General features: G+C 35.4%; 2 protein-coding genes across 2 annotated transcripts; one reads left to right on the top strand and one right to left on the bottom strand.

The window, feature by feature from the left end:
• The first annotated feature begins 1,771 nt into the window (after positions 1 to 1,771).
• On the top strand, positions 1,772 to 10,231 carry LOC117336459. Its single transcript, XM_033896982.1, has 6 exons — positions 1,772 to 1,936; positions 2,445 to 2,563; positions 2,960 to 3,039; positions 6,042 to 6,414; positions 7,964 to 8,040; positions 8,398 to 10,231. Exons 2-6 carry the CDS (start codon positions 2,457 to 2,459, stop codon positions 8,646 to 8,648), a joined length of 888 nt encoding a protein of 295 aa, XP_033752873.1. The 5' UTR covers positions 1,772 to 1,936; positions 2,445 to 2,456; the 3' UTR covers positions 8,649 to 10,231.
• On the bottom strand, positions 9,952 to 27,049 carry LOC117336460 (tetraspanin-9-like). Its single transcript, XM_033896983.1, has 8 exons — positions 26,821 to 27,049; positions 22,467 to 22,532; positions 17,551 to 17,742; positions 16,789 to 16,863; positions 15,875 to 15,958; positions 15,236 to 15,370; positions 13,662 to 13,745; positions 9,952 to 11,925 (listed from the first exon to the last, which is right to left on the bottom strand). The coding sequence occupies exons 2-8, from the start codon at positions 22,524 to 22,526 to the stop codon at positions 11,854 to 11,856; spliced, it is 702 nt and encodes a 233-aa protein (XP_033752874.1). The 5' UTR covers positions 22,527 to 22,532; positions 26,821 to 27,049; the 3' UTR covers positions 9,952 to 11,853.
• Between the last annotated feature and the right edge of the window lie 849 nt (positions 27,050 to 27,898).

The following is a 27,898-nucleotide window of genomic DNA, read 5'->3' as shown; positions in this document are numbered from 1 at the left end:
GATTTATAGTGCTACCTCACTGAAGCATACTGCCGAAGACACCCAGCAGCACACCACACCCGGTCACATTATACTGACAACGGGCGAACCAGTCGTCCCACTCCAAATATGCTGAGCGCTAAGCAGGAGTAGCAACTACCATTTTTAAAGACTCTGGTATGTCTCGGCTAGGGGACAGAACCCAAAACCTTCCTCACAGGGAAATATTGATCAATCTAACCCATTAATTATTTGTAAAATCTGGATTGATAGAACAGGGATGTTTCCAGAATGATGTTCTTTGACTTCCAATATTGATAATCATGGCTATGTAATACTGCATCTACAAAACAAAGAAGAGATTAGCTTTCTGGACACTTAGAATTGATTTTTTCTGCTTTGACTAATCGAAACACTGCTTACAAACGACGATGGGAGAATTTGAAAGCTACCCGGGTAGAATTTGCTATTAAAATGTAAGAACATAATATCCATATTTATCGTAATAAAAGAAAATATCAGCTGGCACTCGTGAAATACATTTGGTGTCACTGAAGACACTGTTAGATATCCTCTATATCGTTAATGAGGCGCTATAAACATGTTTTTCAGATTTCAATCCTTCAACCGCAAAAATATCTTGTTGTTATCTAAAGAGAGACGATTCCAGTAGGCGTGTATTGCTATTTTACTAATTTTTGAACCCTTTCGGCATGTTTTAAATCCTTCTTTTATATTATGTGATGATCATTACAGTTTTAGGAGTAGAACGATAATTACTCGTTATCATCTATGACTATTTATTATTTTATAGACATTAAAGTAGGTATACCCATTCGAGCCGAATTTTGAGAAATCATTTTACTATGACGATAAACTTATCCAATGTTATGACGTCGTGACATCATCGGTAACCCACGCTCCTGGCGCTTTGTGTTTGTTACCGTCAGGAAAGTCTGACAATAGTGTAAATAGCATTTTGTGTTTAGTATACCATGTTGTATTAATCGGTATATTGAATTATACGATTATAGCCTTTTGCTAAGGTCTAAACATGATTTTATTAACCTGAAAAAATATCGACCGAGGACAAAGTCCTCGATTGATCTAATTCCAGGTTTATAAAATCATGTATTGACCGAAATCAAAAGGCTATACAAGTTTTATTATAGAATGACGGTAAAAAACGCTACACTATTTTAGCCAATCAGAAAGTGTTAAAAATATGATCTTATAGTAATATGATTTTTCATAAAACTGGCCTGTTCTATTATGGCGTAAATATAGTTTAAAAATATATTAGTAATAAAACTGCAGTGACCTCATCAAAATTTGTTGACGTCACAATTAATATATGACGTCATATATGATTTCCCAGAGCTACATAACGTCCGAGTCTATTATACTTCATGACATAGTACACTATATACTATCACAACTGGCACTGTCGTCTCTGCCGATATATATATATTCTTACAAAGAAATCAATATGAGTCTTCACTTACATTTTCATAAATACAGGGTATAAGTTTTGTGATAAACATAATCTTGCACTCGTGACTATGTCATACGGAATCTATTAAATGGTTCAATAGATAACTAAAGGTTGGCGGCATATAAAACTATTGAAGTCATTTTATAAATTACATATGCTATAGTCACTCACTGTATGATCTTATATATGTACCGGAAGTCCAGCTATGACCCACCGATCACCACCATCCACACCGAGTCTCGTGAGTACCTCTTTCCTTCTTACTTCCGTAATGTCATATGCATCAGCCCAATCTAGCGTCCGCTGTTCCCTCTTTGCATTGGCCGTATGCTGATTCATCCCGTCTACCTTCATGTCGCCATAACTGGACGTCATACACTCCCACTGCACTGATGGTTAATAGAAACATAACGTATATATTAGCCATAGCAACCAGAACCACCTGAGTAGGTTCTTATTCTGGTAAGTACAACATTGTTTAAGATAGAATCCTCTGAAAGCAACATTAACATTTCAAATGACAAATGTGATTTTTATTCTTGTAGATATTAACTGGATTGATTTCTATTTGTTTTCTTCCAACAACAGCTATACTCTTATGAAAACGAATGTTTAGAGAGACATTGGACAAGAAATAGAAAATATAAAATGTCGCAAGTGTTGTAATGCGGTCGTTTGATCAAAGATAATCGCTATTATGTTTCCACCGGGCCTACATTCCGTCTCCAGTTGTCTTTTATATTTTACCTGCGACAACATCCAATGGGATTCATCCATATTGTTGATATGATTTTTCGCCGAATTTAAGCATTCAATTGCATTTCTGACATGTAAATAAATCTAATATTGTTATAAATCATGCATATCTATCAATACATACTGCCGGTATGTATATTGGTAAACCCATTGTATACTATATCATACTTAGTACTTTATTTGGTAACTATGTATAAATGTTGTTATGATTCAGGCTGAAGCTCACATGGATCATCTGAAGCCAGTGTTCGCCACACTGTGGCTGGTTAACGCGATCATTTTAACAGAGGCACAGACTTCCAGAAAAATAAACTGTTTAGATGATCAATTCAAGTAAGCATCACTTGTTCAATGTTCACGAGAATTATAAACGTAAATAGGTTCAAATTTTGATAAATATTTTTCCTTTTCATTTTTTTATTGGTCTTACCATTACGTTTGCACAGAGACTTTTGCCTCTCTAGAACCTGTTCAGACTGAGTTCTGTTGTCATTTCCATCATGTAAGTGTTCGATCCTGGTTCCAAACTAGGTTAGATGATCTCAAAGAAAATAAAAATACACGCATGTATGCAAAATAACATAACGTTTCCAATATGGCTCTGACGATATTAAAGAAAATATTATGTACTATAAAAAGGACTTTTGCAGAATTTTGCATCTTAGTGATACGTACTGTATGTGATAATGGTATTCAATGAGAAACTGATAAAATGTTTGATATTTGCAGGGCAAATGGAGTAATAAACAATATCAGGGTGACATGTTGTATACCGAATACTTTAAGAGGAAGAGCACGCTGTACAATAAGTAAGTAATCAAACATATGAAATGACGTTGCTGTTTGTAACGCCGTTTTTGATTGGCTAGAAGAGCTGCGTAGTAATTTCTGAAACTCAAGGAAATTTAAGAAATAATTGTTATTTTTTGTTGTTCACTGGTGTATGAACGGCATTTTTTGACAGATATTTCAACATGACGCGCTGACGCGCGTCATTTAAAATATCTGTCAAAAAATGCCGTTCATACACCAGTGAACAACAAAAAAATAACAATTATTTCTTATATTTACATTTCAAAACTATTTTTCAACGTAATCTTTGAAAAAATCATAAGAAACAGTATTCTACGTTCGTTAGTTCCAATTTGGCGGGAAAGGTAATCAAGTACACAAAATAAAGTTCCACACAAATTCATTATTTTAATCATCATGAAAGATAAATATTGAAATGTTGTCTTCAATTTTACAATTATTAACAAGTTTTAAAGTTGATAAAACATTATTTCATGTGTAATCAAACGCGATTTTATATTCACACTTCTGCATTCTCAATGTTGACGTTGGCACCGTCAACAATGTACTGTATGTATTCATACGCGGCAGGTTAATTGTTCACATAATTTTGTTAGTACCTTCATATAGAGAACACACAGTGGAAATGTAAATATAGCACATTAAAGAAAATAAAACATGATAAAAAATAAGTCACATAATCAAAATTTTAATAATTAAATTACCTTTTTGTTACGATATCCCGCCATAAAGTAAAATTAGAAAGTGAATATTGCTCAATTTAATAAATCGCTTGATTTTAGCTTGAAGATATGCAAATGTTATAACGTACTTTCCATATAGACCTTCTGTTGAGGCTAAAAGCCATGCATGTTGACTGCGGATGAATAAACTAGTATATATCCGGTCCATAAGTAGACGTGTGTCCTTCTTAATAGATCATATAAGTAATACATGTTAATACGTTTATGTCTTCTGAGACACAATCTACCGATCTAACGATCGTCTTTTGACGGCATCGTCCGTCGTCACCTTTTTCGAATACGTTTTTTATAGAACCTGTTAATAATAGCACATTTTGTTATGTATATTTACATCACCGGATTGATCCTAAATATGAATTTATAAATAAATATCGTATGTGTCGAACATGGAATATAAAACCTTTTCATATTGATATTTCGTCCTTCTAGGCCTTGGCATTTTGGGCTGGGGGCCAAAATTTTAGAAATCCTGAAAAAAGTGGGACTCTCAAAATAAAAAAGACATAAACAAATGTTCAAATAAAAAAGAGGAGTCGATTTTGTCCTATTAGTCAATAACTTATTTTTGTGTATTCGATATTATTAGATAACTCTAAAACGTGTTGGCGATCTGAACCACTATTCATAAGAATTTATCCGTGGCATGCATCATGGTAGTCCATCTTGCCCTGACACCAGACTTTGAAATCCAGACACATATTTGCCAGAAAGTCTGGTGGCCTGGCCCTGACACCAGGCTTGGACATTCTGACAGATAAATGCCTGGTGCATCCAAGTCTGGCGTCAGGGCCAGAGAAAACTCGGGCTAGAATCATGGTAAAACCTAATTTATAAAAATCGAACATTTATTGATCAAATATAACTCTAAGGAATGGATGACTGTGTCTGACAAATATAAATGATAAGCACTCCCCAATCCTCTTACTTATGAGGTTAGCGGGACGCATTGGGTACTCGATATTGAAGATCACAAGTATACACATGAATTTGTCACATACTTTGACCTGTATGATGACAGTGATTCAGAGGAGTTAAAGCTGCAGTGTCCGCTTCTCCTTGCTTGTATACTTGTTTGGCCCTGCGAAGTATGAGTAAATATATTTGTATACAAAAGACAGTGTTATCTTTGACAAACCACGTTGCCGTTTATATTATTTTATGTAACATCCCTGTTTTCCATACCTGTGGTGTTTACATGTCTCAGATGATTCAATATTAAAGGACTTGTTCCTATAATTACTATTTTCGTGAGATTCGACTACGGACGAATACTGCGGGCTGATGAAGCCTATGGGGAAGGTTTAAACTAGACATCATACATGACCTCATTTAGAAATCCTCTATTTCCTTGTGTGCTATGACGTCACACTTGTTCAGGGCATGTGATTCCGTTGTCACTGCCTTTATTAATTTTGAGAATGCGACGTAAACCGAATTTTAGCTAGATCTGTAGTGCGGATGTCGCTGATGACGCCCACTCACTGGAACGCCTGTTCTTATTTTCCTTGTAATCTTTTTTTTTTTTTAATAAATTGGTTTCAATGCAAATTTATATTTTTGTTTGTATGTTACCGGCATGAATATAATGTGGTGTTCAGTTATTTTTCCAATTACATTGTACTTCTTGTCAGGTGGATAAGACATTCTCCCATAATTTAGATTTATCTCCTGTTAACCTGTTCAAGATTTCTCTGTCACTCCCTAGAATGTGATTTCTCTGTCACTCCCTAGGATGTGATTTCTCTGTCATCCCCTAGGATGTGATTTCTCTGTCACTCCCTAGGATGTGATTTCTCTGTCACTCCCTAGGGTGTGATTTCTCTGTCACTCCCTAGAATATGATTTCTCCGTCACTCCCTAGGATGTGATTTCTCTGTCACTCCATAGGATGTGATTTCTCTGTCACTCCCTAGAATGTGATTTCTCTGTCACGTCTGTAGTGTGATTTATCTGTCATCCCCCGACAGATAGCACATGCTGGCAACAATACAATGACGTCACATCAACATTGTGTTGCATTAGTTTTTAAAATATTTGAACAACTTGGCCATGTGTAAATAAAATATAATCATGGGAGAAAACAAATCAGCCCCTACCTCGAGAACTCTCCAACCCGAAGGGTTATATCAGTTTTCGACTGTTAAGTCTCGGTTTAGACAAACACGAACAACACCCCTTGGCTTGGAGATTTCTCTGTCACACTCTTAAGGTAGGTGAAAATTCTATTATTCATTTTCCCAAAATGTTTATTTCAGACAGTGGCTATACCACAAATGCCACCAAACCAACTACCACGACGCAAAGACAAGTTACAATCAACACACAATTTATAACTAGAACTAGAACAATTATCAACATCACTGCAATCCCGCCCAGGACCACACCATTTACAACCACCACCAACCTAACCACTACCACTGCCACACCAATCACTACTACAGACGAAGAGGAAAACGAGGGGTCGGGTGATGAGACCAACACGGGGACTGTTGAGGAAGGGCAGGATCTGGAAAATCCGGCCACCACCGGATTGTCCATTGGAATACCGCTTGTGGTGCTGGCTGCTGTCGTTGTGGCGGTATTACTAATCAGATTGAGATACAAACGAAAAAAGGAAGCAACTGTTGGGTGAGTACAGTACTCGTCAGGTGTTTTGGTTCTATTTTACCCTCAGGGTTGCGTATATAGTGATTTCATTGGATGAGTATAGAAAGGAAGGCACATCTCTCATCCAATCAAATCAGAAACTATTTAACAAGTACCGGGCTATATGCATTTCCATGACAATACTTTTCGTTAATTCAATTGAAGTGAGTATAAAGTGATTTCATTGGATGAGTATAGAAAGGAAGGAACATCTCTCATCCAATCAAATCAGAAACTATCTAACAAGTACCGGGCTATATGAACTTTCCTGACAATATTATGCGCTAATTCAATATTCTTTTTACATATATTCATCCAAGTATATCAAATATTGAAACTACTGTATAAAATATTCTACAAATTATGGAATTTTGGATAATCCGATTATGGAATCCTTTTCCCTTATCAGTAGATGAAGAATCTAAACTTGATTTGAAGGCGAGTAAATTTTCGAACATAGATTTCAAAAATGCACATACATTGTTTAAAATGTCTCCATTCTAATGCTTATCTTGCTTTGATTGATACAAATTTCAATAGGGCTGTTTTTAGGAATTAATCACGTTCGTATTGATAATGGAAATTTAGAAGTAATTAGAAATAATATCAAGTTTCATTTGGTGTTCGTGTTAGATGTTCTAGCCTGAAGCTTTCAAAATCTGTACAATTTGATAGTTTCACGTAAATATTTCAAATTCCACATCTCTTCGTACCCCTTGGATATCCGAAAAAATCGAAGGCACACGATTATTTATTGATAAGTGTCAGGAAAAAATACCAAAACTATCGCTAAACTGCTGCAATTCTTTTGAACGTCAAAGACGATTAATAACATGTTTAAAGTCAGTCAATTAAACGCTGGTACGAAGCCCTGGAGGGATATTTTAGTTACCACTTATTTGTTAGCATTTATTTGTTATTAATTAATATCAATACTGATGTATTATATTAAAATAGTTATTAATTTTATAATTTATACTATTATTTCGGATCAATGATACTATTCCTAGTGTGTTTGTGTTCCGTTGTGGAGTACCGGCGAGAATTCAATTATCTGGAAATCATTCAAAATATATATATATTTTTCGGCATAGCCGTGTAATTTTCTTTTGGCCCCGGATATGACGCGATAGGTGGCGTTACTGGTCAAGATGAAGTATGTGATTGGTCAATGTAGCGGTAAATGCAAAATGCAAAATGCAGATATGCAGTTAAAAACGAAACAAAGATAAGATTGAATGCAAGCTAAATACAACATAAGTAGATTATCTTTTTAAATGACACATTAATAAAATCATATTCAAATGCAGTCTTATTATTACCAAAACTTATTCAAACTGATATAATTTTGTTATTCGTGCTAAAACGCTTTAGTTCGTTAATTTATTTCACCATCAGTTTTACATTATAACCACCACCATTAAAACTATGCCGTTTATCTTTTTTAAAGATATTTCTTGTTTGTTTTGTTTTTGTTATTCCGCATTGGTAACGTATTTGTTATTTCTTGTTTGTTGTTGTTGTTTTTTAGTGATGTTACCAACTTGACAGGTAACGGTCGGGTATTTGTCAAACCCACTATGGGAGGCACCAGTTCGCAAAATGATGGTGAGTTGAGTATTTTTTTAACCCAATGGAAGCGATACGTCTTGATAAGAAGGAGATACAAATGTATGTTCTAAATCATCCAAAAATATCTAGCAAACATTACAAAAACATACTTTTCAATGTTCGGTGTCTTGTACAGTTTATATCACTTTGTTGGAATTCTGGAGATTTCCAAAGATCACTCGAGGTTTATTTATTACTATGTTCACATAAAAGTCTACACCAAACTTCTGAACGCTAGATCTTCACACTGTATTAATATATTAATGTAACACACTGGACAAAGACTACGAGTCATTACTATGCAAAACAAAAACTCATTTACATTTATTTATCTATTCATTTTTTAAACTTCAGGAGAATATCAAGATTTCGAAAAGAATGTTCGCACCTCCCCTCCTGTTGAAACTTATGACAGCCTCCATCTCTATGGAAACACGGTTGAACCCCCACATGCGTATGAACAAGTACCTGAAAAACGAGATCCGCCGTCGTATGAGGCTTTGCACGTGTACAGCAACTCCCAGGTACAACAGAGGGATTATGACATTCCCACGCCGCGTGTTTTGTACGCAAACCTTCAAGTGCATAGCCAAAACAAAAGGTGAAGCATACTTTGCAGTTTCTAACTGGATTTGGACGAGGAAAATCCGAATTTCCAGAGACGATACGTCAAGAGCAAATAAATGTATACTCGTATATTTTTAAAGTGCGTCTGTGAAAATTTTATGTAACCTTGATGGATATTCCTGAGGAGTAATGTATCAGTAAATCACGTTCATTAACCCATCTGTGGAAATGTCCATTATACGTACATGGAAAATGACTGGGATTACCGAAAATATTTGGAGAAAATAATTTCAGAGGAAACAACATTATTTGATTATTTTAAGATATTAACGCATATGGGAAATTACTGTAAACTACGTTAATATTTGAAGAGAAGATATTGGAGGAAAACTACTTCAAAAGTGTGTATTTTCATGTAAATTCTGTTAAATACTGAAGAGAGTCAGATAACTACTTTAAATTTAAAGCGTGTTTGTAGATAGTGATTGAAAAACATGTTTTGAAAACTACCTCAAATTATCGCGTTTCTCAGCGATAATATCTATAAAAAACTTGTTAATAATGTTTGGAGGAGTATTCGTCTATAAAAACTATCAACATTCATTTTCGAAGACACTTCTTAGCAAACGATTGGATATTACCTGTATATAGATGAAAGATGTATTGGAACAATAAGACACTTCATGTATACCTTTCAGAAAATGGTTACGACTTTTATATTTTTTATCAAAAGTTGGGTAACTTATATTTCACTAATGCTAAATGTATAGAATGTATTATATGGATTGCAGTGTCAAGTTAAGTTGAACTTTATTGTGGTTTTATTGAATTCCATGTGCATTACCCATAGGTCCCTAGATAATGTATGTGCGATATTTATGCACATTTGTCTTTATATTTATTTATATACATGCCAAACGAGTTTCCACAGGCAAGCCACCCCCTCCCACCCACATTTTTCAGTTAGCGCCGTTTTGACCAAAGAATAGAGTAATGTTCCTGCTCATACTGATTAATGCAATCAATAAATTGTAAAAAGTTGCACGAAATTGTTTCTTTTAGAAGTAAACAATATCATAACATTCCCGTCAGTACACCATGCAAAAGTATGGTAACAGCATTGCAAAAATCTTATTTATTCATAGTTCCTCAAAATATTAAAACATTATTTATAATAAAATCGAGATTTTTAACAAGGAAAATTGACGGGGGAAATTGGACAAAATGAAAATGTTGAAAAGAGGGCAATTACTCTTTAATTGTGCAGTCATCAGACGTTTTTATAAACAAACTCATGTCTTCATAAATTTCAATAATCTCACAAAGTGAAATGAAGTCAAATAAAAGTAAATACATAAATTTATTTTTTTGCAAAATATACAAAATATGGATACATATATGTATAAAACATTTACATATATTTTATTAATTATACTCAAAAGAAATAATAGCATGCCTTTCTAAAATAATTGATCCATTTCCATCACTTCTGTGGTGTATAACTGATTACCTGGTACTGTAATTGTACTTACTTTATCGGTAATTTCATTTTCGATCTTCCCACAATGCGTCATTCTACTAAGCAGTGATTTTGCTAAATGCTATTTCCATACGGTGTTTTCAAAAAAAATCCGTGTGGTTGCACCTATTCATTATTTAGCTACACTGGTTATTATTTTGATATGTACTTAACTTTGAATACACCAGAATAAGCATGTAACCTTATATTGTGTCTAAGTCTTTGCATCACCTCAAAAGCACTAATTCATCAAAAAGTGACATGTTATGGGGAAACAACAATCTACTTGTAAAATGCATATAACTGTTAAACTATGTTACAGAATCCCTCAAGAGTATTTGAAAGAGTGAGACATATCTATATAATACAACATAATATATGTGATGCTTGACTTATGGACTTAAAATGTGTTCCATTGTTTAGCAGTGGTAAAATGATTCAAATTAAGTCTACATAAATCTCTCTCAACAAATCTGTCCATGAAATAACTCTCCCACTTTCACATCACTTCATTGGTGCCTACTGATTGTATATATATCTCTATATATTTATCAATTATTGACCTTTCCTGAGGTCAGTATGGTGTTATATTAACCTGGTGGAATCAAATATTAACTGAGGGTGATATTAGATATGAAACTTCTCAGCAAAATGGTAAAATTGTGTTATATTCATCTTGATAACAGGAAATCTACATTTAGACTTTGTGATATCACAATGATTATGATGGCATGCAATATTGACTCGATTGTTTCTAAAAATAGAAACATCAGGTAAATATCTCAAAATATTAACCTCCACATGAACATGTTGTAGCCAATGACAGTTGAGGAAAATCTTACCATATATAACATAAGCATTTGTATGTAGTTGTTTTCAACCACACAATGGGAAAAATATTGTTTTTCACATGTAGTTGTGTACATGATGGAACTGACATGATCACATAGGAGATTCACATATATCTATTGGATTTAATCCAAGTTCACAATCACTGTAAACACAGGAGCCTGTGTCTGGTTGGTAAATATTTAGAAAAACACTTAAGTATGGTGGGATAATATTAAAAAAAAATTATTTTTCTAATTATTAGCTTTCATGACACAGGGGTCTGTGTCTAGTGAGTAAATATTTAGAAAAAACATGATAGTATCGTGGAATTATATTTTTCTAAACATCAACTATCATGACACAGGGGCCTGTGCTGTTATGCTAAATTATTATTACATGTAAATGTCACGCCAGAACTAGAGCTTCATTTTGTAATACATGAACGAGAATAATTAGCAATAACCTTCACTTCATCACACAAGTATGGGACATTTTTATACCACATCACAGGATCATTTTTATCCAAAATAAAGCATTGTACATCTTAAAACAATGTCTTTAAGTTGTTTGTTGGTCATCTGCCCATATCTTTATTGGTCACAAAAACAATTCTACAAAATGAATGTGTGTTGTTTTCATGACCAACAATCTAGAGACATTGTAAGATAGTGAGGAATTGAAAATGGCAAGAGTTGTGTGCTAACAATTTCTTTACAGTATTGTTCAATACTTTGATACAAACTCCTGCCATCTTCTCCAGATCCTAATTTAAATGCAGTTTTTCCTCAGCTTTCCAATTAGGATCCAACATCGGCCATACACACGTGACCACACACAGCCAGTCATTCAGTCTCGATATTGGGTAACCATGGTGACAGGTCTGTCGCGGTTCATCACATGTATCGATACTTTTTCTCCCGTCTTATAAAGTATATCAGCACAATCGGCATAATAATGAGTATCACCTACAACGAAAGAGAACAATTGTTGAACAATCAAAATCTTTTGTAATATAAACAACACTACCACCATACAAATACAAAGATACTTGTCTACCTAATGGGGTCAGAGAAAGTGGCCTTTAAAGACCTTTATATACAGGTTCATGTACAATGAACTGTGTAACATAGGTTTTGGTTACAAGTGTTTATAAGGGGCCTTTACAGGCAGCTGACCTCTATATACAAGTTCTACAATAAACTGGGTAACACAGGTTTTTGTTATATGTGTACATATATAGCTGGCCTCTATATACAGGTTCTACAATAAGCTGTGTAACACAGGTTTTTGTTATTTGTGTATATAGCTGGCCTCTATATGCAGGTTCTACAATAAACTGGGTAACACAGGTTTTTGTTATATGTGTACATATATAGCCAGCCTCTATATACAGGTTCTACAATAAGCTGTGTAACACAGGTTTTTGTTATATGTGTACATATATAGCTGGCCTCTATATACAGGTTCTACAATAAGCTGTGTAACACAGGTTTTTGTTATATGTGTACATATATAGCCAGCCTCTATATAAAGGTTCTACAATAAGCTGTGTAAAACAGGTTTTTGCTATATGTGTACATATATAACCAGCCTCTATATACAGGTTCTACAATAAACTGTGTAACACAGATTTTTGTTATATGTGTATATAGCTGGCCTCTATATACAGGTTCTACAATAAGCTGTGTAACACAGGTTTTTGTTATTTGTGTATATAGCTGGCCTCTATATGCAGGTTCTACAATAAACTGGGTAACACAGGTTTTTGTTATATGTGTACATATATAGCCAGCCTCTATATACAGGTTCTACAATAAACTGTGTAACACAGGTTTTTGTTATATGTGTATATAGCTGGCCTCTATATACAGGTTCTACAATAAACTGGGTAACAGGTTTTTGTTATACGTGTATATAGCTGACCTCTAAGGCAGGTTTGACTAGACAATAGACATATACAATACATTTAATTTTACTGACATCTATATAGAGGATCTAACACAAATTCCAATACCATACAAGATTCATGAAATGAGACTAAGAGTCTTTCATTTACTGACCCTCCAGCGCAGCAAAAAGTTGAAAATTTCTGATAATGAGTTTCACCAATTTCATATAGAATTGAAAAGAATGTAAGGTTGGTTAATCAAGTTGGTATCTTTCAAACATTTGGTAAAATACTGAGGATGATTTTTTTCAGACCAAAATTAAATTTAAATGGCAATAATTCTATTATTTACCCCTCTCTTCGGAGGAAATTAAAACAATGGAAATCAACAACCACTCACTGTTCAACTATTTATTATTATTACACCAGTGTGTATAGAACAATTTATGCAATGAGTTTTTGATACCAGTAAATATAATAATGATTTATTGAAAATCACTAATATGCATTATATAGTGTTGCATTTTGAACAAATTTCGTCTCAAAATCTACCATGAAAACAATTTAAAACAAAGCCATTTGAATATTTGCCTTACATTTTACATCTTTTTGCTTTAACTTGACCAACTGACTGCATCTTGCTAACTTTTTAAAGCAAATATATAAACCTTATTTGGGACAAGTCTAACAACATTTATCAAACCTTTTTTTTCTTCTTGTTTTAACATTATAAATATAGGGAATCTCTCTCCAAAACAGGTCTGGCAAATATATGACTTAATTTCTATCATTAGAGTTGAAATAAGTTATTACCTGAAGAACGGCTTCAATTATAGCCACAAGGACAATGGTCAAGTAGTTCATCTCCAGCCACTCCTTAGCATCGTCAAAACAGCCCTGAAATGAGGAAACAAAAACGTGAACCTACCAATGTGCAAGATGACAGACAAGACATTCTCATATACTTCACTGGGTAATCCTGCAGTTTCTATGGAAAAGGTAAATCAATCTCACACGGGGGTAAAGACAGCTGACACGCGCTATATGACGCTGCTCACAATAACGTAACGTCATCATTTTACATTGAGTAACCAAGTCGTAATTGATGACGTCGTCAATTTTGACGCACATTCCATGCAGCATTGTAGATGGTGCGATAAAAAACTTGCATAAAAACTCACATTTGCTTGCAAGCATGTGAGAAAAATAATCAAACAAGGGTCTATTCTGCGAACAAGGATATCTCAACCCTCATGTAAGAGTTTGGCTGGCCAGCACTCGGCATGCCTTGTGCTGACTGGCCAAACTCTTTACACTCGGGTCGAGATATCCCTGTCCACGAAACAGAACCATGTAAGATTCTATTAAACCTTTTTAAATAACAGACCAATTGGCCAGACTGGTCACACAGCCCATGGCCAGATGAAAATTATACCAAGATACAGAAATTGTCTTCATATTTAGGTAAAACTTTTATAAATGGTTCTTGTGATTTGTTTTAGAAATGACTTGGCTTGGTTTGTAGTGTTTAAAGACCTATTAACAGCCATTTATTACGGTCATTTAAATATGGTCTCTCCTGTGCAAGATGGCATGCTTGTAGTATACATATGTCTGTTCACTGTCGCTGAATCACACTGCCGAAGACATCCAGTAAGACACCTCAACCGGACACGTTTTAAAATAATTAGAAGATTTCTGGTGTTTCAATGGCTTTTTTAAAAATCTTATATGGGCCGATTACATAAGAACTTTTGCCATAGTAAAATGGGGGCAGGGAGGCCGTCCTGCCCTTGGGTCGGCCCTTCAGTGTTTGTTTTCAACTATTGTGTGGATATAGAAAATACATATATCGAAACATCAATCATGGTCGACATACCTGACCATACCTGTCAACATTTATAAACTGGTCAATCCACTTATTTTATTATTGAACTCCCGAGTTTCCAAATATTTCAAAAAGCTGATAAAACATAGAAATCTTTTTAATTAATTAATTTTAGAAATGACTCTCGTGTAATGTTTTAACTATTATCAAGATTTGGTTTTTGTAATCTGATCATACATGCTTTTCTGACAAGCAAAAAGATCTATACATTTCTCATAAAGTTTTCGCACAGAATACCACTTTATATTTCAAAGGTAACAAAAAAGTAAACTCCATTTCTCTTTGTTTAAGATGCTAAAAATGTTGTTATCCTTATAACCAAATTTAAGTGCCAAAATGTACTTAAACCCTTTTACCCCCACTAACCATATTGGACTACAAATGATGAATGAATAGCAGAGTCCATTAAAGTTACTTAGGGGTGAAAGGGTTAAGGAAAGTAAATATAAAACAGTACACTTATTAGATAAGTCCCTGATGTTATTCAAGCTTCACTTACAATAGTCCAAGCCACCTGATTCCCTGTTGTACCACAATTTTCAAACCCACAGCATGAATCTGGAATCCAGGTTGGATTTCTGGGGTCAAATACGTTATTCCAGTCAGTAGCGTTGTGTACACCACAGCATTCGTACTGCAGAGAAAGGTGAAATATCTTATAGAGAAAGGTGGGAAATGTCATTATTAATCCACAATATCTTATAGAGAAAGGTGAGAATATCAAAATTAATCCATGATATCTTATAGAAAACTGTAAGAATGTCAACATTAATCTACAAAATCTTAAAGTATGGGGAATATGGTATTGATTTAATTAAAAAAATATAAAATGAGTTTAAAAAAAACTTGTTCCCTTTCTCATACAGAATATCCTCACTGAGAATACATAACTTTTGAAACGTAATATTCAGAATTATCTGAAGACATCAGCATTTGACTCCTGTGACCTTAAAATTACATTCAAGGTCATTCTAACTTGTTAGGATAATAAGTTGTTTAAATGGAAAGGATAATGCCCGATGCCGCATCACTGTATAAAAAGATTCACGAAAGTTCATCTATATATAAAACACTATGCATGCTTCATTCTCACAATAAATAAAACCCAAACAACACATAGACTGTTTTGCATTATTACCGTTTCCTGGACTCTGTCCCAAGCATTACGTTTGTCTGAATTCTGGAGTCCTGTCAACATGTCACCCTTCAAAGCAGCTTCTATCTGTAAACAACAAAACAAATTTGTAATTAGGAAATGTTGGGAGTAATTTGTAGATGACAAACATCGCAGACATTAGAATTTGGAAGGCACATCTCATACATTATCAGCTTCCGCAGCCAACTTGTAGTTTTTATCTATTAATAGTTTTACTTTAAGCAAAAGTCATTCAAAGGTATGTTGAATTATAATTGTCATTAGAAGGGTTGGTTTAATTCTCACACTCCTCCATCAATCCTCTTTCTACCCCCCTCAAATACCCTATTAAATACAAGTTGAAAGGATACTTGTGAATTAATTAATTCCAAACAAAGGGGCATAACTCTAAATGAAAACAAAAATGTGAACATGTCACAGTGTTACCCACAAGATTTGAAAAAAAAAATAATGTGAATGTGTGGCTCAACAGAATTTCAGTCTAGCATGCATTCCTCAAACCTAAACTCCATATCATTCAAGAATATAGGCTTGATGCACAAATTGTTTGTTTGTTGGGTTCATTGCCCCATGAACAGTCAGGGTAATTTTGAGGTGAGGGTCTCCATGTAGTAACTGGTAGCTGTCTCAATGAACAGCATACAGGAAGTCCACTGCATGCCATCCAGAGTAATTAGTGTCTTGCATGAGGACACAATCACGACAGCGCAGACCAGTCCGTTTCTCAGCTTCCTAAGAAACACAAACTGCCACAAAACGATAGGGTGTGTCAGACCACCTTGCTCTAACCAACTGAGTTATCATAGCTCCTTTGATACACAGATATATAGACAGATTTGATACACAGATATATAGACAGATATAAGTTGAACGGATACTAATGTTCCGCCAATTACCTTATTCCTGTAGATAGCTCCAGTTATTCCTGCTGCGAGTTCCATACAGAAGATCAGTATTACACAAATCAGGTACTGAAACAAATAAAGCACAAAAATTAATAAGATCTAAATACAAATACAGTAATTAGAATGAGAGTTTTAACTCTTAATTATAATGATGATTATATCATCCTCCTCCAATCTCTGATCAGGTGAAGTGGAGGAACGACAAAATCTGTTCATGTTTTACCTTTGACCCATGGCCAATGCCTCGAAGCTCAAGTTAATTTATCACTGGGACGTTGTGTCTCCACCTCCCTGTATTGAATCAATATGGGGGGGGGGGAGGGGGGGGGGGGGGGGGGTTGAGACACAATGTCCCAGAAGGTAGAAGAGTTGTAGCAATCCAGAGAATCTGCCGTGGATACATATGTACACGCAAGGTTTCACCAAAATTCCAGGTAATGAGTACGTAAAAGACCCTATAGCTGAAACATGTCAACAACTCTCTCCAATAAATCAGACCATTGAACGAATCTAAGTGTTGGGCTCACCGTTTTTATGCACCCAGGTATTAATTTATATAGTAAACATAGAAAAACTTTCCATAAAAAGAAAAACGGAAATGAATTTCTTGATAAAAGATATATAGCAACTGAAACAGCATTTTCTTGAATAGCTACCTCAAGAATCATCAGTACACTCAATTTTTCTGAACTTTGTTTAATTAAAAAATGAAGAAAAGTTTGTTAAATTATAAAACAAAGAAAAGACACTTACCACTCCAAGCACACATTGATTCTGGAGTCGCTCGCCAATCAATCCGATAATGGCTACCACAACAACAATGATTCCGGCCGACACCATCAGTGCTGTAGCAAAGTTAAACTCTCTACTGTCCAGCACTTCAGTGAAGTCGGACCGGGAAACCTTCAGGTAGATCCCTGCTATAAATATTCCGACCCCCATTAGCTGAAAAAGAAAAAAAGAAATATCAAATTATATGTTACCAATCAATTTGTTGTGCGATATGTATGACTAGAGTACACCCTTTAACCTTCATCGGGCAATGCTGTTTGACAATAACATACATTATATACATAGGTAACCTAATGGTGACATATTTCTGATAATCTTCGATCATATTCTGAACGGTACATTTGAAATCTTTCATCAAATTAAACTTTTTTCAATTTAAACCATTCAGGCTCAATGAACATGAAAATTTGCTTCATATCGATGCTTCACTGTTAGCCGGAAGGCCCTGATAGTCCGAAAATAGGTAAATATTAATACATGTTGTGTAGTGACATTGATATCATAGTTTTAGGTGATATCATGACTCGAAATTGTTACTTAATTGGTTTCTTTTTAATCTTACTTTTAACAAGAGGCCCATGGGCCTTAACGGTCACCTGAGATTTGAAATATTTCAGTTAATTTAATTTACCCTTTTTGGCCCCGCCCATCAGCCCCCAGGGGTCAGTCAGGGCCAACATATGCATATTATCAAACTTTCATCCATGCTGAAAATGTTAACCAAGTTAGAATGCATTCGAATAGAAATCAAACAAATCAGTCAAAAATGTAAATTCCCTATATAAACTATAGTAAAATTTAACCCCTCCCCAGGGGCAAACTTATGACCCCAGGGTCAATAAATTAATAAATTTTAGTAAAGCACCTTAAGACCCTTCCAACTATGAAGAGTATTTGATTCTAGATTTTTGAAATTTCAGCCCCGCCCATCAGCCCCTGGGGGTCAGTCAGGGCCAACATGTGCATGCCATCAAACTGTCATCCCATGCTGACAATGTTTACCAAATTAGACTGAATTCAAATAGAAATAAAACAAATAAAAGTCAACAAGAGGCCCATGGGCCTTAACGGTCACCTGATTTTTGAAATATTTCAGTAAATTTGAATGAAAGAATGAATTTCAACACAAATAAAACAAATGATAGTCAAAAATGTGATTTCCCTATAACTATAGTAAAGTTTATCCCCTCCCATGGGGCAAACGCAAGACCCCAGGGCTAGGAAATTCACAATTATGGTAAAGCACCTTAAGACCCTTCGATCTGTGAAGAGTATTTAATTCTACCTTATTTGGCCATGGGCTGTAAGAAGAAGATTTTTAAAATTTCTGTTAATTTGACCCTTTTTGGCCCCACCCATCAGCCCCTGGGGGTCAGTCAGGGCCAACATGTACATACCATCAAACTGTCATCCCAAGCTGATAATGTTAACGAAGTTAGAATGAATTCCAATAAAAATTCAACAAATAATAGTCAAAAATGTGATTTCCCTATATAAACTATAGTAAAGTTTACCCCCTCCCCAGGGGCAAACATGAGACCCTAGGGTCATGAAATTCACAATTTTGGTAAAGCACCTTAAGATCCTTCCATCTATGTAGAGTATTTGATTCTACCATATCTGAGAGTAGAGAAGAAGATTTTTGAAATTTTTGTAAATTTTACCCTTTTTGGCCCCGCCCACCAGCCCCTGGGGGTCAACTAGGGCCAACATGTACATACCATCAAAGTGTCATCCCATGCTGATAATTTGATACAAGTTAGAATGAATTCCAATACAAATTCAACAAATAATAGTCAAAAATGTGATTTCCCTATATAAACTATAGTAAAGTTTACCCCCTCCCCAGGGGCAAACATGAGACCCCAAGGTCATGAAATTCACAATTTTGGTAAAGCACCTTAAGACCCTTTCATCTATGAAGAGTGTTTGATTCCACCTTATCTGAGAGTAGAGAAGAAGATTTTTGAAGTTTTAGTCAATTTGACCCTTTTTGGCCCCGCCCCTCAGGCCCCTGGGGGGTGGGGACCATATAATTCACAATTTTGGTTCACCCTCAGCCATGGAAGCTTCCTGTAAAATTTCATTGAATTTAGTTCAGCAGTTTTTAAGAAGAAGTTGAAAATGTAAATTGTTTACGACGCACGACGCCGGACAAAAGGCGATTGCAATAGGTCAACTGAGACTTTGTCTCAGGTGACCTAAAAATGTTATTTCCCTATATAACCTATAGTAAAGTTTACCCCCTCCCCAGGGGCAAACTTGAGACCCGGGGGTCATGAAATTCACAATTTTGGTAAAGCACCTTCAGACCCTGCCATCTATGAAGTGTATTTGATTCCATCATATCTGAGAGTAGAGAAGAAGATTTTTGAAATTTCAGTCAATTTGGCCCTTTTTAGCCCCGCCCATCAGCCCCTAGGGGTCAGTCAGGGCCAACATGTGCATGTCATCAAACTGTCATCCCATGCTGACAATGTTTACCAAATTAGAATGAATTCCAATAGAAATAAAACAAATAAAAGTCAAAAATGTGATTTCCCTATATAAACTATAGTAAAGTTTACCCCCTCCCCACGGGCAAACATGAGACCCCTGGGTCATGAAATTTACAATTTTGGTAAAGCACCTTCAGACCCTTCCATCTATGAAGAGTGTTTGATTCCACCATATCTGAGAGTAGAGAAGAAGATTTTTGAAGTTTTAGTCAATTTGACCCTTTTTAGCCCTGCCCCTCAGGCCCCTGGGGGGTGGGGACCATATAACTTACAGTTTTGGTTGACCTTTAGCCATAGAGGCTTCCTGCCAAATTTCATTGAATTTGGTTTAGGGGTTTTGGAGAAGAAGTCGAAAATGTAAATTGTTTACGGACGCACGACGGATGACGCACAAGGTGACCTAAAAATCAGTTTTAAACGTGTTCAATGTAAAATGCTTTAAAGGAAACTTTCTTAGATAACAACTTGGTGCGAAAAAATCAATATATTTCCCCATTTTATGAATGTCCAGTCTGATCAAAATACAGATGATCATTGTTTATAAAACATCTGATCGGAAGTCAATTTTAACAATATCATGTTAAGAACTGCTTCTGTAGCTCGACAATGCGACGAAGCGTCAATGCGACATTAACTATGCTCCTTAATTCAATACCATGAACGCATTGCAACAATATTTTGCTGTACGTATTATTTTTCATACAATGTTCACTTGGAGGGAGTTTTTTTTTTTATCAGAAAACGCTTAAATTGCATTGACCAGTCCATTTCAAAATGACGCCTTCTCGTGAAGTGTAAAGTTGCAAGGACAAGACGTCAAAGATTATAGTACTGATCTCTGCGCTTTTTGGCACAGATTTTATCCTTTCGGTTTTTATTTTTTTGTATATATAAATTCTGTCATACTCCTGATACACATGTTATATTCAATGGTAAACCATTCATACATGTATATAACCATTTATCCATGTTAAAATAATACCCATTTTCAGACTATTGGGTCCTCGGACTAATAGGCCTTCTGGCTATCAGGAGCCTGGACTATGAGGCCTAAGGACTAATGGGCCTTCTGACTATAGGGTACGTTAGAATATTACCCATTTTCGGACTATCGTGCCTTCAGAATATTGGACCTTCGGACTATCGTGCCTTCAGAATATTGGACCTTCGGACTATCGTGCCTTCAGAATATTGGACCTTCGGACTATCGTGCCTTCAGAATATTGGACCTTCGGACTATCGTGCCTTCAGAATAATGGGCCTTCGGACTATCGTGCCTTCAGAATATTGGACCTTCGGACTATCGTGCCTTCAGAATATTGGACCTTCGGACTATCGTGCCTTCAGAATATTGGACCTTCGGACTATCGTGCCTTCAGAATATTGGACCTTCGGACTATCGTGCCTTCAGAATATTGGACCTTCGGACTATCGTGCCTTCAGAATAATGGGCCTTCGGACTATCGTGCCTTCAGAATATTGGACCTTAGGATTAATGGGCCTTAGGATTAATGGGCCTTCGGACTATCGTGCCTTCAGAATAATGGGCCTTCGGACTATCGTGCCTTCAGAATAATGGGCCTTCGGACTATCGTGCCTTCAGAATATTGGACCTTCGGACTATCGTGCCTTCAGAATATTGGACCTTCGGACTATCGTGCCTTCAGAATATTGGACCTTCGGACTATCGTGCCTTCAGAATATTGGACCTTCGGACTATCGTGCCTTCAGAATATTGGACCTTCGGACTATCGTGCCTTCAGAATAATGGGCCTTCGGACTATCGTGCCTTCAGAATAATGGGCCTTCGGACTATCGTGCCTTCAGAATAATGGGCCTTCGGACTATCGTGCCTTCAGAATATTGGACCTTCGGACTATCGTGCCTTCAGAATATTGGACCTTCGGACTATCGTGCCTTCAGAATATTGGACCTTCGGACTATCGTGCCTTCAGAATATTGGACCTTCGGACTATCGTGCCTTCAGAATATTGGACCTTAGGATTAATGGGCCTTCAGACTATAGGGCATTTGGAATATAAGGCAGTCACCTATTCTCACATACTTTACAGGATTATCTTCCGGTTGCTAGGAGAAAAGATCAATCAATCACACACATGGGGGTAAAGACAGCTGGCACGCCCTATATGATGCTGTTCAAAATGATATAGTGTCATGCTGACTGGCTAAACTCTTACACTCCGGTTCAGATATCCCTGTCCACAGAACAGTCCCATATTAGATTCTTTTAGTCTCAGCCTAGCTAACAGAGCGAACTTCTTAACCTACATGACAGGTCAACAAGAAATAGTGAACGGTAAACCCATTGTAAATATAAATAATAACAGCAAGTTGACAAAATAAATGTTGTTTACTTACCATGAAAATGAAGTCGCATATAAGGAAAACAACCCGTGCTGCTTTGCTTCCCGTCGCCATCTTGATCTGAAAAAAGGTGAATGTTAAGAATTAAGCTACTTTGTTGTATCTTGGAGAGACAATTAAAAGAATTTTGTTGCGGGTCTTGCAACGTCATTGGTTAATAAACGCTGTTACTTTATCAATGTCACAACGAAAACATTTATAGTAATGTCAAAACAAAAGGCTTTTTTAAACTTAAGACATTTCTACTGGGCGGAGTCAAGCTTGTGATCGTGTTCTACACATACAAATGCGCATGATAACATGTTCATAGTTATACATGCATCACTTGATGGTAGCTTATACATGCATCACTTGATGGTAGTACGTGTTATCAATATACCAGAAATATAGGCAGCTTTATCCCTATTAACTTGGCTAGGGAAACGTTTTCGTTAGTGTGGTCAGTATTTAGTTAGTCAGGTAAATCCAGGTGTCTTGGGTATAATCCTGAGCAGATATTAACTTGGCTAGGGAAACGTTTTCATCAGTGTGTTTAGTAGCCCGAGTTTCCTCCGGCCCTGACACCATGTGTTTAGTAGCCCGAGTTTCCTCTGGCCCTGACACCATGTGTTTAGTAGCCTGAGTTTCCTTAAATCTTGAGTAGGTCAGATGAAACTTGGGCTATGTGTTTATTAGTTAGTTAGTCACGTAAACCCTGGTATCTTGGGTAGCACACCACAGTAAGACAGCCTGGCCATGGGCAATTTTTTTGTTAAGCAAATAACTCCTGTATTATGATATGTATAAAAAATGAAAAAATAAATGTACACTATAATTGGTATATCCAGTATGAAGTAGTACATACAGGCTTCACATTTATTAAAACAAAAATCAATAAATTGGTTCCGGATTTTAAATATCCGGATTTTCCGAACGTGTGTTTACACAGGAAATTTAGTTTCGCCTACAGCGCAAAATGGAAGCCCACAGAAAAGGTAAGATAGCGGAAAAACTTAATTTACAACATATGTCCAAACAAGATTAATTCTGTCTTTGGGATAGAGATATTTAACTTTAAATAGGTTTCAGAAAAAAAATTGTGTAGAGAATTGTGCCATTTTGGGTCAAATATCATAATATTTTGCAATTTTTGAGAATTTTTTAAGCTGTTACCATGGTATTCACAGCTCTAAAAATCACAGAAAATATCAGTTTACTTATCCTTCAGAGCTCTATTAAAATTGCAAATGTTGTACAGATTTCAAATATATATACTTTATTAGAGGTTATATGTAAGGTTAACTGGCAATGTTTACATATCTAAAGCATGTGCCATATTTTTCAGAATTTGGCATTTTTACTGTACACTGCTACCTTATAAGGGCTGAAAAATGTTATTTTTTGGAAATTGTGCTTAATTATGCTTGATTAAGCTTCATTTTAGTTCATTATTGCTCAAAAATGCATAAAAACAATTTAAAACTTGTTTATTATCTGGCTTGTCATATTAGAGGAATCAAGGGAGGTAACTCGCATATTTACCCATTTTAAGGGTGGGTTAATTAAGCATAATGTTAATGAGTCAGTGTAAATTGAAAAGATATTCTATGTTTTATAACAAACCCAAAATAACTTATTGGGTATCTAACAAACCATATAGACTGAATTCTGGTTTGTTTTACCTGATTTATTACCCCGTATCCATGGAAACTATTACAGTAAGTGTTATTTTTTGAAATATTTGGTGAAACCATTATTTTCAATTTATTTATACATTGGTAAGCATGTAATTTCAATTGATGGAGTGTACGGTTGATACAATATTGTCAATTATTGTCACTTCCTTCGGTAAAGCAGAAAAAAATAGCATTTTCCGCATAAAATGGGATCAGCGGACACTTTCATATGATCATTGGTACATATCTGAATTACCGGGGTGGAAACAGATGACTGTGATGTCATAGGCATGACATTTTGAAATCTTGGATGTCATGTCATGATTTATCAGTTAGAATATTGCATGTGTTGCTAAGCTGAGGTTTGGAAAGGAATTTGGTTATTTATTATGACACCATTGAGTATTTATGACGTCATAGATACCATCTGATGACATCATAGTTACTGATGACGTCATGGTAACTATGACGTCATATTACAAGGCAAAATTTGATAGTTGTATAGTATTTTTTGCTTGATTACATGCACAGAGACTCAAAGTACCACATTCAACTCAAAACACAACTTTATTCAAGAGATATACAGAATTATGGGAGTTTTCATCTTTAAAATTACCTCCCCTTATTACTGGATTGGGAGAAAAAGTTGTCAAAATACACCTCTCAGGGAAATCAGCAATACTCGGTGATGATTAAAGATACACAGAAACCCGATATGTCATTTTGTTCGTCGGAACATATTCTAGACATTCATGGGGTTTTTAGTAAAATTAGAATTAACAAAAGTGATGTATAAGGTAGCACACCACAGTAAGACAGCCTGGCCATGGGCAATTTTTTTGTTAAGCAAATAACTCCTGTATTATGATATGTATAAAAAATGAAAAAATAAATGTACACTATAATTGGTATATCCAGTATGAAGTAGTACATACAGGCTTCACATTTATTAAAACAAAAATCAATAAATTGGTTCCGGATTTTAAATATCCGGATTTTCCGAACGTGTGTTTACACAGGAAATTTAGTTTCGCCTACAGCGCAAAATGGAAGCCCACAGAAAAGGTAAGATAGCGGAAAAACTTAATTTACAACATATGTCCAAACAAGATTAATTCTGTCTTTGGGATAGAGATATTTAACTTTAAATAGGTTTCAGAAAAAAAATTGTGTAGAGAATTGTGCCATTTTGGGTCAAATATCATAATATTTTGCAATTTTTGAGAATTTTTTAAGCTGTTACCATGGTATTCACAGCTCTAAAAATCACAGAAAATATCAGTTTACTTATCCTTCAGAGCTCTATTAAAATTGCAAATGTTGTACAGATTTCAAATATATATACTTTATTAGAGGTTATATGTAAGGTTAACTGGCAATGTTTACATATCTAAAGCATGTGCCATATTTTTCAGAATTTGGCATTTTTACTGTACACTGCTACCTTGGGTTCAATCCCGAGCAGATGTGTTGAAAAAAAGCATTGCCATTGCCATATCACTTGAAGATGGAAACCAGATATTGTATGTCTAAATTAAGATATGTTGATAGTCCATATCATAAAAGTTCACTCATTGATTTTAGCAGCCAATGTATGTATTTTATTACAACCATGTTTTCAAACCTTGGACCTGAATTTTGATATGAACTTCAAGAAATAGAAGTTGTCAGGACAAGAATCTGTAAACAACTGAATTGTAGTAAAAGTGGCATAACTTCAATAATGAGAGATGCCAGAGGGATCTTGGTGCCCATCTTTGAGTTAATGAACACATTTATTTTCTCTGACCAAAAATAAATATTAAATTTGCACAACTAAGGACCAAGGGGAACCTAGGCATGACGTTTGAGAAAGATCTCTCCAGCACTTTTCAAGAAAGAGTGATAACAGACTTCAATTCTCAAAATCTAAGTTGGTCGGCTGTCGACCTTTTTATTTTGCTGATCAAAAATCTATATTGAGTGTATTTTTTTTGGGAGAAATACATCCAAAAGAGAGTTATAAATTGTGGTTGTCTCCTAACTTTGTAACCCCTAATTATAACTATATATGCCAGCTAGGGTTGTGGGGTTGATCCCAGTGGTGGAAGCACAGTACTATACCAAGGAAAATACAACATTTTGAACCAGACCTGGGCTTGAACCAAGGACCTCCAAACTCTACAAGGGTGCTGTATTAGTACCTGGCCACTGGCGTTCAGCCCAGTCCAGTTCAGCTACACCTCCTCACGTCTTCAATAAAGTCCTCGATCTCAATTATATTCGCTTTGCAGTAACAAACCTATGAAATTTTGTTCATTCATTTACCTTTTGACACACTACTAGTATGAACACAGTTACAATGACTGCATATGTGATATGGTCAGTCATAGAACTCAGACCATAGTATATAATATATAGGTACATGTATTAATTGAAAACAAAGTTTTCAGTGCTAAAAACAAACAAAAAAACAATGGACATATTGAATTATTAGATATTATCACATCATCTGTTTAATATGAAACTAACAGTACAGTAACCTAGCACAATCAACAAAACAGATAATTATCAGAGCAATCAACAGAAAATATATTAATTAGACAAAATGCCTCAACACAGTTGTAACTGGGGAACTCCCAAAATGGATAGATCTGCAAAATCTGAAAATCAAAACCTGCTTAGTTTTCAGGTGGTCAACTTAATATACTTACAGTGTATAAATGAATCAAATATTATAACGAAAGTCCAAATTATATCACAACGAAAGAGGTTTACAGTTCAGCATGGAACAGCGAAGTCAACCGTTCCCGGTGTTGACGTTTGCTAAAAATAGATATCTATTCAAGTAGTGCAAAACCTGTTTGACCAGTTTCTGACATTTCGGCAAATCCATCAAAAACCTGGATAACGACATGTTTAATACCCAGAAATAGACTGTGCACGTAAGAAAACAATGTTTGGTGTCATACTGCATTTCAGCAACTAATGTCAGTGGCGAAAAAGTCACCTTCTTGGCTCCTTTCTGGACACAAATAAAAAAGGTAAACAGGAAGCACGTGTTTGTACTAAAGAGCGCCACCTAGGATGTAAACCGGAAGTAGAAATCACACGAGGAAATTTCTTGTTTTTGTGTAACACCGGTTAGTAGATAAAATCGAATATTGGTGCTGATATTTATAAGTGTGATATATAAAGATGCATATTTTGTTTATTATTATGATAGACCAATTCAATATAGCTGCTATGTCTGACTGCAGGGCCTTCTTTTGTCTCTTAGCTGTAATACATTTTAATAATATTCGACGCAATGATCTTATTCAGCTGTAATTTACACAGATTAAAATCTTGGTAAAATGTACATATATTTCTGATTCCTGAACTGTGAACATGGAAATAATTTCATGCTGTCTACAGAAAGAAATCTGACGTTCTGCGATTAATTATATGTACAAATAAAAATATTGGAGCTAAGAGGCCCATTTATTTATATATTATTTAATCATTCTGTAACAATCATCTATTTCCAATTATAATATTGCCTGTTATTTGGTTTCTCAAAATTATTTATTTTGCTATTTATTGAAAGGATCAAGTATCATGATCATTCCAATCCGCTGTTTCACCTGTGGAAAGGTGATAGGAAACAAATGGGAGGCTTACCTGGGGCTGCTGCAGGTGGAATACACAGAAGGGTAAGTGTGAAAGGAGATCTAGAGGGTTCCCCTGGTTGATGTGAATTGTCGGATGTATCTATAGATCTGTGACAACAAAATGCACTCAAACCTTTAA

The sequence above is a fragment of the Pecten maximus genome, chromosome 10 (genome assembly GCF_902652985.1).
Source record: "Pecten maximus chromosome 10, xPecMax1.1, whole genome shotgun sequence".
Taxonomy (NCBI): Eukaryota; Metazoa; Mollusca; class Bivalvia; order Pectinida; family Pectinidae; genus Pecten; species Pecten maximus.
Note: the sequence above shows the minus strand (reverse complement) of the source record. Positions and strands in the feature narration are given on the sequence as shown.

Excerpts from the sequence above, each read along its gene's own strand:
- LOC117336459 (XM_033896982.1), top strand. The coding sequence starts at position 2,457 with ATGGATCATCTGAAGCCAGTGTTCGCCACACTGTGGCTGGTTAACGCG. Across the intron at positions 6,415-7,963 it reads AAAAAGGAAGCAACTGTTGG|TGATGTTACCAACTTGACAG; the intron begins GTGAGTACAGTA and ends GTTGTTTTTTAG. Across the intron at positions 8,041-8,397 it reads CACCAGTTCGCAAAATGATG|GAGAATATCAAGATTTCGAA; the intron begins GTGAGTTGAGTA and ends TTTAAACTTCAG.
- LOC117336460 (XM_033896983.1), bottom strand. The coding sequence starts at position 22,526 with ATGGCGACGGGAAGCAAAGCAGCACGGGTTGTTTTCCTTATATGCGAC. Across the intron at positions 16,864-17,550 it reads ATCAATGTGTGCTTGGAGTG|TACCTGATTTGTGTAATACT; the intron begins GTAAGTGTCTTT and ends TATTTGTTTCAG. Across the intron at positions 15,959-16,788 it reads GAGCTATCTACAGGAATAAG|ATAGAAGCTGCTTTGAAGGG; the intron begins GTAATTGGCGGA and ends TGTTGTTTACAG.